Source organism: Seriola dumerili, unplaced genomic scaffold, assembly GCF_002260705.1.
Source record: "Seriola dumerili isolate Sdu_G_001 unplaced genomic scaffold, Sdu_1.0 BDQW01000002.1, whole genome shotgun sequence".
Taxonomy (NCBI): Eukaryota; Metazoa; Chordata; class Actinopteri; order Carangiformes; family Carangidae; genus Seriola; species Seriola dumerili.
The window spans coordinates 2459943-2477544 of NW_019174257.1; the positions used below are offsets into that span (position 1 = coordinate 2459943).

A 17602-nucleotide genomic window follows, 5' to 3' on the forward strand; every position below is an offset into this window, starting at 1 on the left:
AAAAAATAAAAATAAAAAAGTGTTAATTCCCCTTTTCACATTTGGTTGTCTTAAGATTGTTGAACTTGATTAAATTGCATTTTTCCTCATCAACAAGGACTTGAGCACCATGTTAAATAATGATCAAAACGTCCGAAGACCTAAGAGACTTTCAATTGAAAGACTGTCAATAACGCATTATTGTTTCAAACAAAGTGTAAAATGTAAAACTTTGAATTCCCCACAACCCTGTGTCCAACCTGCAGAAATGAACTCAATCTCTGACCCCTCTGTGGACGGCAGAGTCAAACTTCCTTCTTAAAGAATCAAAGGATCACAAACAGAGCTTTTCTAACATCTGGAAGTTCAACAAGTGGACACCTTGGTCTTGTAGGTACCTTTGATAAACAAAAGATTTTTTTTTTTTTTTTTTTTTTTTTTTAAATACGACAATCTGTCACACTGGTGAGGAGTTTGCAGAGGCAGGGAGTACATTTCAGCAGCATGGACAGTCAATGTGTCAGAATTAATGGGAAATGAATGGTGCCCAGTATAGAAAAAAACCCAGAAAAAAGGAGACAAAATACATGTTGAATATATGTAGACAATAACTTAACAGGAGTGGCTTACAGTGGAAAAAAAGTACTTCAAAAGTCAGACTCTTGATCTTATTCCCTTTTAAAATCTGAGACAAGACTACAGCATTTTTGTCCATTAACGTTCTAACTGACCTGACTCAGCCTGAGCAATTTTGCGAGGAAGAATGAGCAAATATTGCTCCATCACAGTGTGCAAATTTTTTAGAAAATGATGCTAAGAGACTACGAGCTATAACTGCAGTAGGTAGATGTTTCAACCAAGTAAGTGACCAAGATGAATGAATACTTCAAGGTTATGATATTTCCGTTTTTTGTTATTATTTTATAGTTAAAGTGTATTTCATGGTTTAGTTTTGTTTTAATTGGATTATGCAGAGGAATATGTCACCCAGATAAAAAGTACATATCTAATGTCCCAAGCTATCAAACTATTTAAATGTAACAACAAAAAAAAAAAAAGAACAAAAAAGATGGGAACACTGTTAGGTCACTATTAGCTTGTTGTGACACTGCTGTACAAACATAACAAACATGCAAAAGTAAATATGAAAATAAAGCAAATATGGCAGTTACACAATGTCTTCCAAGTGCTCTGCTAAAGCACGATTAGCTGTTAAAAGCAAAATCGAAAAGCAACCCCAAATGGACAAATTATGTCCATGCGACCAACACTGCTTCGTTGCCACGATGACGTACCCACATGAAAATCTAACAACTGACCTTTCAACTATTGAAAAATGCCATGTCAATGTACTTCATATCTTTTTGGACATACCAAAGACAGATGACCATACTCAAACTTCATCAGTTTCCATTCTTTTGAAACAGAGTTGTACCTGAAAAATATATCATTTCATTCCATTCATTTAATACCACACCTAGTCTGAGGTAAAAGGAAATGTCCTGTGACTGGATATGGATAAAACAATGCTACAACTGATCAACTAATACAGCACTGACAAGTTTCTGTTTCACAATAACACTTGTCACTGTTAATCAGTCTCTTCAAGAATCGAATGCCCGAGTGCTAAAACCTCAGAAACTTCAAGAAGTCATCAGTGTTTCTTTTCCTTCGCTGAACCACTTTCTTTGACTGAATTTTGGTCATGCTTTAACAAAACAGTGTTCAAATCGTATGTATCATATATGTATATTTCTATATGCACAAATACACGGTTGTAGGTCTTAAGGACACCAGAATGATGAGTAATGGTTAATGTTAAAGTGTTCATGATTAATGAGTAATAAACTGAACCCTAAAACACACTCAGGCATGTAACAGACGACAGACAACTGGTAAAACTATGTGTTAAAAATTTGAACCAAGAATCCCTTCTATTTTCCCAAAGCTTATATCACAAAATGTGCAATACCAGCTAATACAATCAATCACTCTTTGTGCCACTTGAAAATTGGAGTAATATTGGTTTTCACGTTATTTTTCAAATAATTATTTGAATTGAAATAAGGAGGAGGGACGATACTCAAAAAGTGGCAAACGTAGAAAACAAACGACAAAAGATGAGGAAGTGGTCTAGTATTTCTGTGTTGCAGCACAAGGGGTGTCTGCATAATGTGCCTGTGTATAGGTTAGTGCTAACTGCACGCAGGATCATGGCAAGAAGGACCTCATTCAGCCGTGTGGAATGAAGGAATGAGACGTTTGTTTTGAACATGTGACGGCCTCAGTTCCACCTTAACCCCCAGGAGAGTGCAAATATCCCAAAACACTTGAGCCCTGATGGGACTCTTGCCCCCTCACTAGAACTCAGCAAACTCCTTTGCACACTTTTCTGTTTGTGAGACACGAATGTCCTCCTCTTCGTAGTCGTCAAAGTTGCTTGTATCTCCTGGTCCTCTGCACTTTGGTAAGAAAGGGGCTTCAACCTAAAGATGCAGTATGCAAAATAAATTTTGTGTCAGACAAAGGGGCTGCTTATTGTATACAACAACAAAATTGATACCTACCTTTCTCTCGTAGACGGCAATCCAGTCTGTTGTGGAGAACCACTTGTGATTTTTTATGTCATTCACACCATTCTTCAGGTTTCCAAATCTCTTTGTCAGGTCTACCTGAAGCAGGTTTCTCAGCAAGTCCTTCAGGTCGGAGCTAAAGTGAGAGGGGAATCGTACCTACAAGATTGAAAAAAGAAACTCTAAATTATCAAAGAACCAATTGCTGAAAGATACTTGTGCTGCTTCACCTGATTTCTTTAATATGCTGGACTACAGTAAGTAAAGAGAAGTAAAGAACCACTGGAGATCCAGTGTTGAGTTGGTCCTTATGGCTGGAATTGAAGCTGAGAAATGGCCAAGCATTAACCTGGGAAAAATATTAACATTCCTTGCCCAAAGCTAACCCAGCGTACCTTGCCAGACACAATCTTTTCGTAGATCTGGATAGGCTGATCAGCAAAAAAGGGAGGATAACCAGCAGCCATCTCATAGATGAGAACTCCGAGTGCCCACCAGTCCACAGCTTTGTTGTAGCCCTGGAAGACAGGAATTATTTTAATTCTTTTTCTAAGGCTGTCTTCTCTTAAGCAGGAAAAACCTGGATGACAATCGGCAATGACAGTCAGAAAGTCCTGGGACATACAGTCCAGACCATAAATATTTGGACAGTTACACATTCTATATTTTTCAGACTCCAATTTAAGACCTGAATCCAATTTAAAATAAAATAATGAATACTACATCAAAGTGCCAAGATTCAGCTTTAATTTGAGTAGGTTTATTTTAACATAGAAAGAACTGTGTGGGAGATATATCTCTTTTAACACATAGTGCCCAAAGTTTAGGGGTTCAAATTTATTTGGACATCATGTTTAATATTTTGTGGAAAATCTTTTGCAGTCACGGACTGTCAGAAGTATTCGACCCATAGACATCAGCAGAAGTATGCATCTTCCCTGGTGATGCTTTTCCAGGGCTTCACTGCAGCCACTTTCAGCCCTTGATTATTGTGGTGTCTCTCAGCCTTTAGCCTGGCCTGCATCAAGTGGAATGCAGCTCAGTCAGATTGAGATCAGGTGACTGACAGTCGAGGATATTCCACCACCACTCTGAAAAGCTTGTTTAGGAACATTGTCCTGCTGAATGATGAAATATCATCCAATGAGTTTTGACGCATTAGGCTGAATCTGAGCACAGAATGCTCCTGTATACCTCTGTATTCATCCTGTTGCTTCCATCAGCTGTGAAATCATCAATAAATGCCAGTGTACCAGTTCTACTGGCAGTACTGGCAGCTACACATGCCCAGCCCATAAAAGAACCGCCACTGTTTTTGACAGATGAGGTGGGAGCTTTGAGTCATCAGATCATCTTTTTCTGTCCACACTTCCTTCTTTTCATCGTTTTCATAGTGGTTGATTTTTGTTTCATCAGTCCATAGAACTTTGTTCTTGCACTCTACCAGTTTCTCTTTATAGTGTTTGTGTTTCTGTTTTTGAGGCTTATCAGATGTCAGGTTGTGAAGTCATCTCTTGTTGTTGACTAGGTAACATATACACCTACATCCTGGGGGACAGTTTTGACTTGCTGTGCTGTGGTTTCCCACAAGACTTGTGCTCCTTGGTCTACCAGGTTGTTTATCAATTTCTAGATTTCCTGTGCGTAACTGCTTTTGAAAAAAGTACCCAACTGTTGATTTTCACAATCCAATTACCTTTGATGTCTCTCTGATAGATATTTGCTTCTTTTTTTTTTTAGCTTCATTATCTTCTTTACCTTTCTTTAGGTCATCTCTTTACTCCTCATATTGACAAGCAACTCTACCTCAACTCTCAATCAACTCCTGTCTAGTTTTCTCTTCATCAAACCTCCACATACTCAGTTAGACTGAAGTCAGGTGACTGACAGCCAGTCAAGGACAATCCACAGTAGGGTGTCCAGTGGCGTACTGGTTGAGGCGCATAGCACAAAACCACAACGTCCACAGTTTGACTCCTGGGTCAGGGGACCTTTGTTTCATGTCATATCTCTTTCTCTCTGCCATTGTTTCCCTCTCTCTAGAATGTCAATTGTCAAATAAAGGTAAAATGCCAAGAAAATATTTTCCACAGTCTGAGAACATAAACGTATAGTTTGTCTTGTCAACTCATTGTTTGATTTGTCTGTATGTTTAGTATCATTGTCCTGCAGTGCTGTAATAAAACTGGGGTTACTCTGCATTTAAAGGGCTACGATTCTTATCACTTTTCTCCAAATGTGAATGCGAGGACACTTAAAGCTGAAAGTCAGCAGTTACACCTCATTGTCATTGCTTCATTTGAAATCCAGTGAGTTGGAGCACAAAGCCAAAACAATGAAAAACAAGTTTCTGTTCTAACACACTGGAACTGGACTGCAGCAAGATGGTTTGTATCAGCTATGTTCAGTATAAAGGGCTCACCTTGCTGAGGATGATCTCTGGAGCCAGGTACTCAGGAGTTCCACACAATGTCCAGGTCCTGCCTTTTACTCTTTTGGCAAAGCCAAAGTCTGTGACCTTAAGAAAGAACAATAGGAGAGTGACAAGATTTGTAAATATGCAAGGAAAAAGTTAACATGTACTTCTTAACCATAGCCATTAAAAGCCTACATTTGGTTGGGTGTTTTTTTTTTTTTACCTTTACTCTTTATTAGCAGGCTAAATGAGTCTAAGTAAGTGTGTTTACTTTTTTCCAGAACTTCCCCTCTATATATTAAAATCAAGTAGGTCCTGACATTCACCCCTGTCTTCTCATAGCATCTGAGGAGTGCTTCTGGCTTCCTTCTTACCAAAGGAGTACAATTAATAGTTTATACAGAATTTGAAAGATACCTTTTCAGTCTATTTACTTTTCTGTTATAAACTTTATATAGATAGTGTACCTGGATATACCCATGTTGATCTATGAGCAGGTTTTCAGGCTTCAGGTCTCTGTAGATGAGGTCTAAGGAGTGAAGGTACTCAAAGGTGAGTACTATCTGAGCTGCATAAAATCTTGCATGGTGTTCACTGAAAGAGGGAAACGTAGATAGGCATACATTGATGAAATACATGAACAAAAGCCTCCTTTCAGTGAAGGAGCAACCAACTTCCAACTTAAAATGATGTCGGTCTCAAGCTATTTCACCCATGGCGTTACCAGACCACAGTGTACACAGTGAAAACTGATAATTCTTTGTCCAGCTATTAGTGACTGACACAGCACTCCAAATAAACAATGAAATAGACTCCTATGTACCCCTTACCTGAACCTTCCAATACGTCTGAGGTGTGAGAACATCTCTCCACCGGGCACATATTCCATCACCATGTAGAGGTTCGAGTTGTCCTGTTTAACAAAGCCAGACACCTTTCAGCAGGGTCATACCAACAGAATAAATGTGAACTAAAAAGTGTTCTTCAGGTTGAGAAATAAAACCCCCCGAATCAGATTGAAAGATGGTACATTATGGGTGTGTCAACTCTGTAGAGTTTATCTTTGTACATATATCTTTTATAAACCCTGGATGGCTGGTTATTTTGAGATGTGCTGAATCAACTGTAGCACTGTTACAGGTGAATAATAACAGTGTGAGGTTAATGAGGTTGGTGTTAAGTTTTCTTGGTGAAACATAAACACACTGGTAATGTGGTAACCATGTAGCTGGTTGTTAGAGGTGGGTGCCAGTGTTTACCTTGAAAGCGTACTCCAATCTGACGAGGAAGGGGAAGGAAACGGCCTGTAGTATTCTCTTTTCATTTAGTGTGTGTTCTATTTGCTTCAATTTCACCACCTGAAAGAAAAGGGCACAAGTAAAGTACTAAGTGTATGTTAAGCATATTATGTCCTTTTGTGTGTGTGTGTGTGTGTGTGTGTGTGTGTGTGTGTGTGTGTGTGTGTTTTATAATTTCCAAAATACAACATAAAGAAAAGCCACAAGTACCCATAAGGTTTTCATGATTCGGCATGCCTAACTGTTAATGCACAGAGAGAGTTTTTCCATGTTTTAGTCCATAGACAGATTTTTAATAGCATCATTTTCTACATTTTGAAATTGTGTTTCTCCTGCTCTTTAGTCAGCTACTAGCTTCCATTCATTTTAGTAAGGTGTGAAAATCAGCCTGCAGAGACTTAAAACTTGCTCAAGATAGATAATCCAGAGTGAACATCATGTTCTGTTAGATCTGTTACTGGATGAAAGTACAACTAATCTGAAATGTCTGCCTGTCAGGTGCATTCATGAGATGGTGGAAAGCTCAAGACATACAAGACGTGAGGGTCATCTGAACAGCATCAGCAGAGCAAAGTGAGAGGACTAACACTGAGCAACCACAGAGAGGAAAGTAATCACACAGTCACTCAATTAACAACTTCATAGCAACACAATGATATAACACCTGGCCATTATATTCACAGTGATGACCTACCTACTGTATCTCAAGCAACTTTCAAGTCTTTGCAAGTTAATTTACATGTTTTAGTGAAATGACTACATGGAGAACAATGGCTACCTAGAAAGCAGTAAATCTGTAAAATACTTGAGGAGGGAAATGGACTAAAACTTGCAAAAACAGTGTATAATCCTTGAAGAGCTCAGCATGGAAAGTGGTAAGAAACAAAAAGAGTCTGTGTGAGCAGCAATACACTGTAAGAAGGAAAGTCTTTCAGCAGTGCAGCTGAAACAGAAAGACAGGTCGGATATTTCTTAAACCATCTGTGTGAATTTCAAGGGAAAAGACTACTGCTACATGATTGAAACACTGCGGACACATTAACCTCCTCCTACGTCTTTCACATCAGTATTTAAAGATCGAAACTCATCATGACGCGCCTCCGAGGTTTTCAGTGATAACATGCTGGCACCGTGTGAGAGGAAGCGTTCCATTTCCTTTTATGAGATACACAGCATTTACTCTATGAAGTTACAGCATTTGTCAAGCATGCAAGAGTTTGCGTTACACAGACTACCTTAATTTATAACACTGGTTCTTATGAGATGGGTAAACTGTTTTCTTTGAAAGTATACACTTACTTTTTGTTTGTCCAAGATCTTCATGGCGTAGAACTGGTTTGTTCCTTTATGTTTGACAAGCATAACTCGCCCGAATGAGCCAGTGCCCAAAGTCTTAAACCTATCAAAGTCATCCAGGCCAGTTGTGCTCTAAGGAAACACATTATCAGTGGAAGTGAGACAACAAACTGATGGCTGAAATGCTTCAACTCTGTCTGTAATTTAGGTGTACATGGAGCTTTTATATATGCCACTAGTGTAACATTTTGTCTTCCTGTAGTTCAGAGTTAAAACCCAGAGCTACCCTTTTTTTTTTTTTTTTAAAAAAAAGAGTAAATATCTCTTACTAACAATTACGCAATCATCTAGCATTGAAGTCAACAAGATTTGAGCTAAAGGAAGTGGCTAGACGCTGCGCTATCATACAATTCATCTAATCATTTTTCAACATAAGAACAGTTGAGCCCCGAGTATTAAGAGAAATAAAAAGTTTTTATTCTATAAAGCACTAAAGAGAACAACGTACCTGTGGTGGACACTCCCATTTTCTTAAAAAATCTTCTTTGGCTTTAGCTAAGAACTCTTTCACTGCAAAAACAAGAGAGAAGTGTAATAAAAACAATTAGCATTTAGCAATTAGCATCAAACAAGGTCAGGTTACATATTCAAGGAAGTAACAAACTAGGGCTGTTAACGCGTTCAGGAAACTAAACAAAGGCAGTTCAAAGGTTCAGGGGAACAAATGCACTATAAGGTCAGGCAAATGTCACGCACTGTGACAGCAGGACTAAACTTGACAAAACGGCAAAAAATGCCTCCTAAACAAAACTCAAAACCACACACCTAAGCAGGAAGTTTTAATTAATAAAGTGATGCAAAGAGCTCTTGTGAACTTTACAGAACTGGCCAATTCAAGCTCAAGCTATTCTGCATCTCTTTCAGAGTAGGTGGGAGTAAAGGGGAGGCAGTAATAATAGGCAGAGAGAAAAGACAAAATGCAAAACATAACTTGGACTACAGTGCAGGCATTAGAAAGACAGTGCATTATGAAAGTCACAGCAGACATGAGATGTCCAAAGTCACAGAGTCATTGCAGGTGTCTAATGTCTAGTTGGTAGTACACTTTGGTATAATGTTACTGATTTAAATGCATACCTAGCATTGATGGACTGCTGTATATGTGAAATCTGTATGTTAACTGGCTAGGTTGTTTAACCTTGTAATATTTAGATACAATAGTACAAGCCTGGTAGGCCTGAGCTGCAGAATAAACATTCTCTCTGTGATTTAGGACGGCTCATGGAAAAATGAGCATACCAAAAGTCTCTACAGTTCACCAAGGGTTTGCAGGAACATTCACCCACATGGATGGAAATGATGGAGAAGAGAAAGAGAGGAAGAAACATTTATGAAGAGCTAAAAACAAGAACATTTGAGATTCAAGTGGATTAAACGCAACACACAACAAAATGACACTGAAGAAAACAACATAAGGCACCCTACCTATACAGCTATACTTATACCCTTGTAGGATTATTTTGGTTTGAAGACTTTATTTAAAACCAATAATCAAGGGTATTTATAAACTGCTGTACAGCACCTTCATCAAAACATATTTTTGTTTCTTCTTTACAATTATGCAACAAATGGATAATTCTCTTCATAGGGGTTTGATTCTGTACACTAGCTAATGTTCACTATAGAGACTCTCTTTCTTACCAGTACTGGAGAAGGCTTTTCCTATCCTACTCTGAATACAATATTGTCAAACTACAATCATCTGTCACAAAGAAGATAAAACAACAGTGATTGGAAAAGACATTGTAAAAAGCACACATAAAAACACATTTCATACTTGCAAAACAGTAGACAAAAATGACAGGACAGCGATATTAAAATGATGTAAGCAACTGAAGCGCCACAAATGGCCTGCACTAAAAAGTGCTATGCCTAAGCTGCTTTTACTTATGTCTAATAGCTGTGTGAAAATACAGCAATTGTGAACCTGATGAGGAAGGTAAAGAGAAACACTAAAAATAAAGGTCATGAAACTGGGCTGCTGCTTGCAGTTTTAAAACCTGACATGAAAAAAATTCATCAAATTTAAATATGTATCACGCACAATAAAAGACCTGCACAATTTAGAATAATAGGCATCTTGGTTCGTTTTTTAAGCTTCCAAGTAAATTAGTTTTCCTGCAAATAAGAACTACAAATACAAGCCAAGACTCATCCCGCTCAGAGCTACAAATGGTGGCAGACACATTTCAAGTGTAAAAGCAACACTGCACTTACTCAATTTATCCCACATGATGGTGAACTCAGAGATATGAGGTATGTCACTCTCTTGTCCTCTCTGCTCTGGGCTACTCTTGCGACATTTTTGAAATAAACGGCTGGCGAAGGATTGCTCCTTTCCCTGAGCCATTTTGAGACAAATTTCTTGATGTGTGAGTGAAAAGGCTCCAAGACAAAGCAACCGTTTTCAGTCTGAAGTGAAATGAGTGACACCAGCTTCCTGTATGCAGCCAAGTGCACTGCAATGCTTGGCTAACCACATAAAGTTAAGCTTCCTGTTGAAGTACTCTGCTTCAGTATCAGTGGCCAACTGTATGTCTACTTGTTATGTGCAGTCTCATTTGAAAGCAGTTATTGTTTTCCTATGCAAATAGTGATGTTGTTTTGACAAAGGTATACAAAGTTGGCAAAGCACAGAAAAGGGCCAGCCTCTTAAAAGTTATGTCAAAAACACTGCACAGCTGTGCTGCATTCAGAGTGCAGATAAGGGAACTGCAGGCCTGTAACACCCACTGACTAACTGAGAGAGAAGTTATCTCCAGGTTATCGTGCTCTCTGGTGGTAAAGTTTAACAATGCAGTTCTTCAAAGAGCTTTCCCCTATGCTTAAAGTCACCCTGACAAAACTGACTCTTATGCTGCACACTACTGTTTTTTAAATGCTAGTGTACTATTAATTTGGATTTGTTTTGGAGTTGCACTTGGTATGGGCCACTGTGGCTAACAACATTAAATACCTAAAATGCAAACAAAAATCTAAATGACATCAACATTGTGTTAACAAGTCTCTGTAGCTTGTTGTTTGCATCATAGTGTTGTTGTACACAACCTCTCTGTAGACACTACAGGTGGCTCGAGTCACAAGTCTAAGAGACTGTATGGACTACTGCCAATCAGAAAGCAGGTCAAGATCAGTGCTCTTCAGACAGACCAATAGCCATGGTACAGTTTAGTGGATTAGCTTGGTCTATACTGACAAAGGCACACTAAACACAACAGAGTGCCCTCTGGCTACTGCTATCAAGTGATTAAGCACTTGAGATTGCAAAATTGCTGGTCAACAGGTGCAATGTTACTAAGAGAGGAGCTACCTTTCCTTAATGTTATAACATCAACACTAGAGGTTAAAGCCACTGTAAGAAAGCAGTGATCAAGGCACAACATGTTGATTTACAGTAAACTTGTTGACAGCTGACTTGACACATCAGTGTTAACCTGGTCTGATAGAAACTGTTGCTAGCCAATTTGGAGGCCTTGTTTGGAAAACAACCAGTGGTTTATTACAACCACTAGCCTTGTTCAGCCACATCAAGCATCCTTTTTGTGAACTTATCTTAAACGTTATCAAGTACCTGTTGTTAACAATACTCAGGCCTTGTACTGCAGCTTTAGTAGAAACTAATGTTTGCTGCTGTTATCTGGCTCCAGGCAGCTGATATTAGCTTTTTAAAAATTAAACATGGAGCCTTGATAACTTCAGCTCAACGTTACAGCGTGAGACTACCATTAAGAGAGTCAAGGTTCTTTCTTTGAATTCACTGCTGTGGTAAACAGGATGGTGAGGACCACACTGCCATTTTGCTCATGTCATTTTCAATGATTAGCTGGCTGCATCATCTGAGGCACTGTTTCCAAGTGAGATAAGCAAACATAAATCATTAGGAAGGAGCTAACACACCTTGTAAACTGCCCTATCAAAGATGGTTCTTCTCTGCAGCGCATATTACTGTACTGTCTGCTAGCACTGGACAACAACTGCTAAAGGCTGCTCTCCACTGACTTTATAATAAGCAATCGCACGTTGTACAACGGCTAACGATAGACGGCTGACGGGCTAGCTGGATGGTTTTCAGGTGCTTACCGCTTTCTTGCTCATTGCCTTTCTTGGCAGTTGCTGTGTTTCCCATCGTAGGAAGACAGGGCGATGCACAGCTGGCTAGGAGCGATGATGGTGGCGGTAGGCTAACAGGGTCCAACGTTAGCTAGCTAACAAATTTCAGCTTGTGCTAGCTGGTTGGCTAACAACAACATTAATGTCTTCTCTTTGAGGACAGAAACTCGACGTGCTCTGCTAACCGCCTTGTTGGTCTTTATTTACAATGTCCTTTGTCGTTCAAGTATGCCTCCGCTGGAATGAAAACATGATCCAGACTTTTCACCTCTGCCTGCTGTCGTTTTGTGCTGCGTTCACGTCATATGAGAATACCCGTAGAAACGACGTGTGAAATGCTGCGTTCACGTACTGGTCGGACCTTTTTATATACAGTCTATGAATGGGATATGTTATATATTTACACATTATATTTATTAGGTTACCTTTGTTAAATTGTTAGAAGTTTCACGTAGTGACTCTTATTATTACTATTATTATTATTATTATTATTATTATTATTATTATTGTTGTTGTTATTATTATTTTTATCCACTAACCACTAACAAAGTGGTGTGGAGCTTTGAAGCGACATCACGTAGGCCCTTTTATATACAGTCTATGCTTAGACCTATGAAAATTTCTCTTCTTTAATATAACAGATCAAACACTGCATTGTCAACCACAATGGACATATCTAGTCATAAGAACTCTGATCCCAGAATGAGGTGTTGAAAATCCTTAATTTGTATGTAAGCGTGAATCGTGTTTTTGAAGCAGAGGGTCTCTGTAGCCTATTTCCCAAGAGATCTGAATGCAGCCTTTTGGCAGAATGTTTAAAAAAACATCTTTACGGACTGTGACGCTATCCTTTAACGTCAAATAGGTTGGGAGACAATGTAGGCCTACACACTTTTGTAGGCTGATTTGAAGAGATAAAAATAAGTGAGAGGTGAGGTGTGTTGAGAGCCATTAACAATCAATTCATAGGGAACTTTTCATTGCGGACGTTTCAGTTGGAGAAAAATGTACGGGGTATGTTCTCATTTCAATCGAGTGACCAAAGGTCCGTAGCCAGTCACTAACTTAAAATGCAACTAAACAACAAAAGATCTAATTCTTAATATCGTCTTTTTGAGAATTAATTGTGGTTTAAGTAGTAAACATCTGTAAGCCTGTAGGGTGATATTGGCTCACAGTATAAAATGTCAAAAGTTAGTCAAGTCTTATAATTCCTATGACAAAAAAAAAACTTAGCGAAATCAATTTGTTTACTAATGTGTTAGAGGATACATTGTTCAGCGCATCCATGGAGCCAGCCCACCATCTATGCCTACTATTTGTGGTAGCCTTTGGGTATTACTTCTTTCTTCCAATGAACTGCTTTCCTGTGAAACACGTTGAATTTGTTGGTACGAAATGTGCCTAAAGCTTAATTCGTAGTTTTATCTTATAGTTTTACCTCAGCAAACCAACCTAGCTTCAAAAGCGTCTGTTAGGTGGTCGTTGGTCGTGATGCCGAGCCACTTCAAACTTATCTTTGCGGTGAATAAATGACTTAGAAGAGTGGAAACAAATCTGGAAGACAATTAACTGAAATCTGTATGGGTAACAACAAAATTACAATTATTATTTCATCTTGTATTCAAGTGAAGATAATTGAAGTCAAGAAATGTCAAGAAACAAATTTAAACCAAGGCTTTGAACTGGTTTAAAGCCTTGGTTTCAGTTACTAAGAGCCTGACAGAAAACTTTAGAATTATTGAAAACTTTACGCGTCACTTAGATGGGCTTAAACTGATATTTGGGTAAATATAATATGTGTAGGAAAGCAAGCGTATTTGACACATTTTGAGGAAGATATCCAGGTTATTACAGTGATTACTACTGTAGGAAATGATAATTGAACGTTAATGACCTCTGAGCGGGTCGCACCCATTAACAGCAGGGTTGTTTTTTTAGCACCATGGCCAGCGACACAGTTGCTAGGTAGCTTCCTTGTGAATGTATCAACGAGTAGTGGAGGAAGAGCCGCACCGAAACCTACGTTAAACAATGAGCTAAAGGTGTAGGAAAGATAACTCGCAGCGGCGATAACACTTTTGTTTTGTCCTCACAGTTAGTTGATAGGTGAAAATAAAATTTGCTGACTTAACATGTACGTCCTACAGCACACTAAATGTCACGTTGGTACCAGATTGAGAATGCAAACTTCAGCACTTCGTTTAGGTTCCCCCTCTCACAGAGGGAATGGTTTTGCCCATGGACTGGCTCCAGCACTCGTAGCACACCAGAAGACTACAAGATACTGATTTTTTTGTGTCTGTCAGTTTTCAGTTGTATCGCCTTTACACGCTATAAACACTGCTTTAGTCTTGAAAATACTCTCGGGACTGGACGGCCTCTCTAAAGAGACCCCAGTGTTTCTCTTATCGGCGGCAGTGTCGTTCGGATGAGACCAGAAAAAGAACTGCACCGCCAGTGCCTGGAATAAATAAGGTAACGTTTTAACGGGCTGCTCAGCTTTCGCCTCTCCATCCTTTGCTCGGTAGCGCGGCTAAGCTAACTGTAGAGTAGTGCAGGGTCATTATGTTTCCTTTGAATTATGGGACCGTATCTCATTCAAGATCTTTTTTTTTCATTTTGCAGTAACGTGAAACAAAAACACCCTTATTCACTGAGCAGTTAAACGTTAACGTTGCCGTGACGTTATGTTAAATGGAAGCAAGTTAACTGGGTAACAGCACTACCGGATTGTTTCCCTGTTTGATCATTCCACCTGACCTGTACAAGTGGCTAGCGACCCAACGTTAGCTTCAGCTTGCTAGCAACTAATTCATAGCAATAATACACCTGATTACGCTTTGTGACATTTAAGGTGTGAGCGCAACCAATTTCCTTGAAAACCCTAATATCCAAGATATTATACGCGGGATTTAAGAAATCCAGTTTGTGCTAATCCCGAAATACAGACAGTATATCCAAAGGGGGGTGGCCTACAATCCTTCAAGTGATCTGGAAGATACCATATTGACTGCTATTCTTTGACAGGCTTAGGTCCCCTCGCTGCTCTTAGTAGCATAGCTTTTTGGCTCAGGCTAGCTTTGCAAGAACCCTGAAGAAATCTGACTACATATGCAGGGCTATTGCTCACGTTTGGCATGGGTGCTCAGAACCTGGTGGATTTGTGGAGCCATTTGATTTACTCTGGCCTGTTTGTAGTCCAGTGTGCCACTTACAGACCACATGCTGATAGAGCACCCTGGAGATGACCATTCCCAACAGAACAGATGGATTACATAATAATAACAACAACAACAACATAACATATGAGATCTGCATGGCATCCTGCCTAAGGCTCTTAAGAGGGATATGATATGTATAATCTTTTATTTTGATGCTTGCTACAGAGGGCATCCTGAAGTTTTTGGATTAATATGGGATATTCATTGCAATATTGCAACTACAGTATGTAAGTAATTAGGCTTGGTTGCTCTTTGACATCTCTAAAACCAGAGAACACCATAAATGAAGGTAGGTTTGGTCTGCTTGTTCACTTCAAACACTGGATTTCTACATTGTTAATCAGGTTTACCTTTTAAAATTACATACAACAACGTTTTTTTTTTTATAAAATACTGAATGGGGAATTTAACCTCTGACTGCAAACCCAGTTACGAGAGTAGTCTTGCTTTCGTAAAAAGTTCACGTATCATGTATGGTTTGTTTTTTTCCAGCTGATTAATTAACCTCATAGATTTTGCTTGACAGGGGCTTTTCCTTTATTCCTTTGACCTCTCATGTATCTCCAGACCCTTGCTTAATTTTTCAGCTGAAACCCAGTCTTATCTGGTGATTATCAGACAGGATTAGGTAAGAACCATAGCAAAGTGTCTGGTTAACAGTTGAACTCATATTCATAAGCAATGATCATACACCTCCAAACATACAAAACTTACTTTAAAACAACAGTGCAGTGCTTTTGAACAAATCTATGTGCACACTGTAGCAACGATAGATTGTTTGCTCCACTTTGTCTGTAAGTAAATAAGGTCAGGGAAGATTGTAGTTAATATAAATGTTTAATAGCATTCATACAGCAGTGGCTGTATTTTGCATTTGACCATTTTGCCCACATCACTGTAGATTCTCTCGATAAAATGAAGCTTAACATTCAGCTGTTTGTTGGTGTATTTCAGTACCCTGTGGGCTGACAGCTCCCACACTTGTTCCTCCTCATATTTGGAAGAAGGCATGAAGCCAGAGTTGGGTCACTGGTTTGAGCTAATTTTAGTTCCACTGGCAATTCTAAACCAACTGCTTTCCTGTGAGAGTAGTCTGCAAACTCAGCTATCATTTTTCCTGGGAGGACAATGTGGTGGTAGTGGCCAAACAGAAAATGATAGAAGTAGAAAAAGTTATTACAAAAGGGATCTTGTAAGTATACTGTATGTTTTAGATCTTGAAGATGTACAGAATGACTTTGCCATTTTGCCTTTTAAGTGTAAGAAAATGTCCAGTGAAAAGGGTTTATACAATTTATATGACAGACGGTCCATTTTCTACTTGAAAATTCTTTTGTTTACATTTGCTTTTCAGTCAAGGATGTGTAATAGTACAACATGTCTCCATTCTTAGCCAGTGTCTCTGCCCTTTTGAATGGTGATACATACCCTGAGGTCTCGGTACTGCTGTAATGGCAAGATTGGGGCACAGTGCACTGTACAGAAAAGACCTTGTGTCTGCAAATCCTCCTCTTTCACACAGGGCTAAGTGGTGTTTCCCCAAGCCTCTCTATTGATTCTGTGTTTGATGACTGCTTTCAAGATGTAGTTTCATGTAAGGCAGGGAGAACATAAAACAAACCCCTTGGGGATGTACCGCTGGTTGTTGAAGGGACTTGTGTAATAGGTGTGACACCTCAGAGTCTGCTGCTTTGGTTCAGCTTGTCATTTGTACACTTATTGTAGAGCTGTTTTTTTTGTACTGTCTTTGTGGAGTTGCTTTTGATATAAAAAAGGATACTGTATTTTTATAGTGCCAATGACAGTGGTGGTAATATGTGTGTGAAGATGAATTTCTTGGTAGGGTTTTAAACTTGAGCCACTTTGATCCTGATATTGCTCCAGTAAATGTTTGTGATGTAGCCTAAATGCTGCAGACAAAATAAACAAACAGACAATACTGATATTGTATATACAGCATATATACTGTATATACACCAGTCAGCCACAACATAAAAAACAGTTACTGGTTGTAATGTTGTGGCTAATGGTTGTATATTCCTGAAAGAGAACCATGACATGCAGAAATGTAACACTAGGTGACACACATGTTACCAACTTTCACAAGACAATAAGGGAAAGAGTGTGCATAACAATGCTCTGAAAGACAGATGTGCGTTTGTCATGCACTTAGGGCCAGTGAAACAGAGAGTGATGCAGATGAGCAGCATGTAGAGCTGACTCTCTACAATGAAGCCTTTCTGTGTGGCAGAGGGGAAGTGCATGAGCTCAGCATCCATAGGCGCTCTGCCCATTCAGCTCTACTATGGTGGCCCTCTAGCTCACTCTATTGGAGAAAAAGTGTCATTGCATCAGAGGATTACTAATAGATACTCTACTTTGTGGAAGGGATTTAGTTAAGATTTTGTTGTTAATACTTTTCTGACGGATTAGTTGTGATGATGAATTCTTAGTAAAATATGATGGTGAGGAATGTTTAAAAACACCCTGAACCCATTTGGTGGATGTTCTCATGTTAAAAATCTTTTAGTAGAAATTTGAGTAGGCAGAAGGTTGATACAAACTGCGAGAAATAAAAAAAAACATCCAAGGAAAGCAGCTTAAAGATGCTTCAGCGAAGTGCAGTACTTCTTATAGGCAAATATA

At 39.0% G+C, this 17602-nt stretch overlaps 1 protein-coding gene across 3 annotated transcripts; it reads right to left on the reverse strand.

The window, feature by feature from the left end:
• Positions 1 to 388: 388 nt before the first annotated feature.
• Positions 389 to 12016, reverse strand: prkacb (protein kinase cAMP-activated catalytic subunit beta). Of its 3 annotated transcripts, XM_022744172.1 has the most exons (11): positions 11703 to 12016; positions 8862 to 8870; positions 8071 to 8132; positions 7566 to 7694; positions 6228 to 6326; positions 5799 to 5881; positions 5436 to 5562; positions 4975 to 5070; positions 2948 to 3070; positions 2547 to 2711; positions 389 to 2465 (listed from the first exon to the last, which is right to left on the reverse strand). In XM_022744172.1, the coding sequence occupies exons 1-11, from the start codon at positions 11746 to 11748 to the stop codon at positions 2340 to 2342; spliced, it is 1065 nt and encodes a 354-aa protein (XP_022599893.1). In that variant the 5' UTR covers positions 11749 to 12016; the 3' UTR covers positions 389 to 2339. The 3 variants fall into 3 exon arrangements, with proteins under 3 accessions (XP_022599893.1, XP_022599974.1, XP_022600053.1); XM_022744253.1 differs by lacking the exon at positions 8862 to 8870; XM_022744332.1 differs by lacking the exons at positions 8862 to 8870; positions 11703 to 12016 and adding an exon at positions 9840 to 10043.
• Between the last annotated feature and the right edge of the window lie 5586 nt (positions 12017 to 17602).

Excerpts from the sequence above, each read along its gene's own strand:
- prkacb (XM_022744332.1), bottom strand. The coding sequence starts at position 9,972 with ATGGCTCAGGGAAAGGAGCAATCCTTCGCCAGCCGTTTATTTCAAAAA. Across the intron at positions 6,327-7,565 it reads AGATCTTGGACAAACAAAAA|GTGGTGAAATTGAAGCAAAT; the intron begins GTAAGTGTATAC and ends CTTTTCTTTCAG. Across the intron at positions 5,563-5,798 it reads AGACGTATTGGAAGGTTCAG|TGAACACCATGCAAGATTTT; the intron begins GTAAGGGGTACA and ends TCCCTCTTTCAG.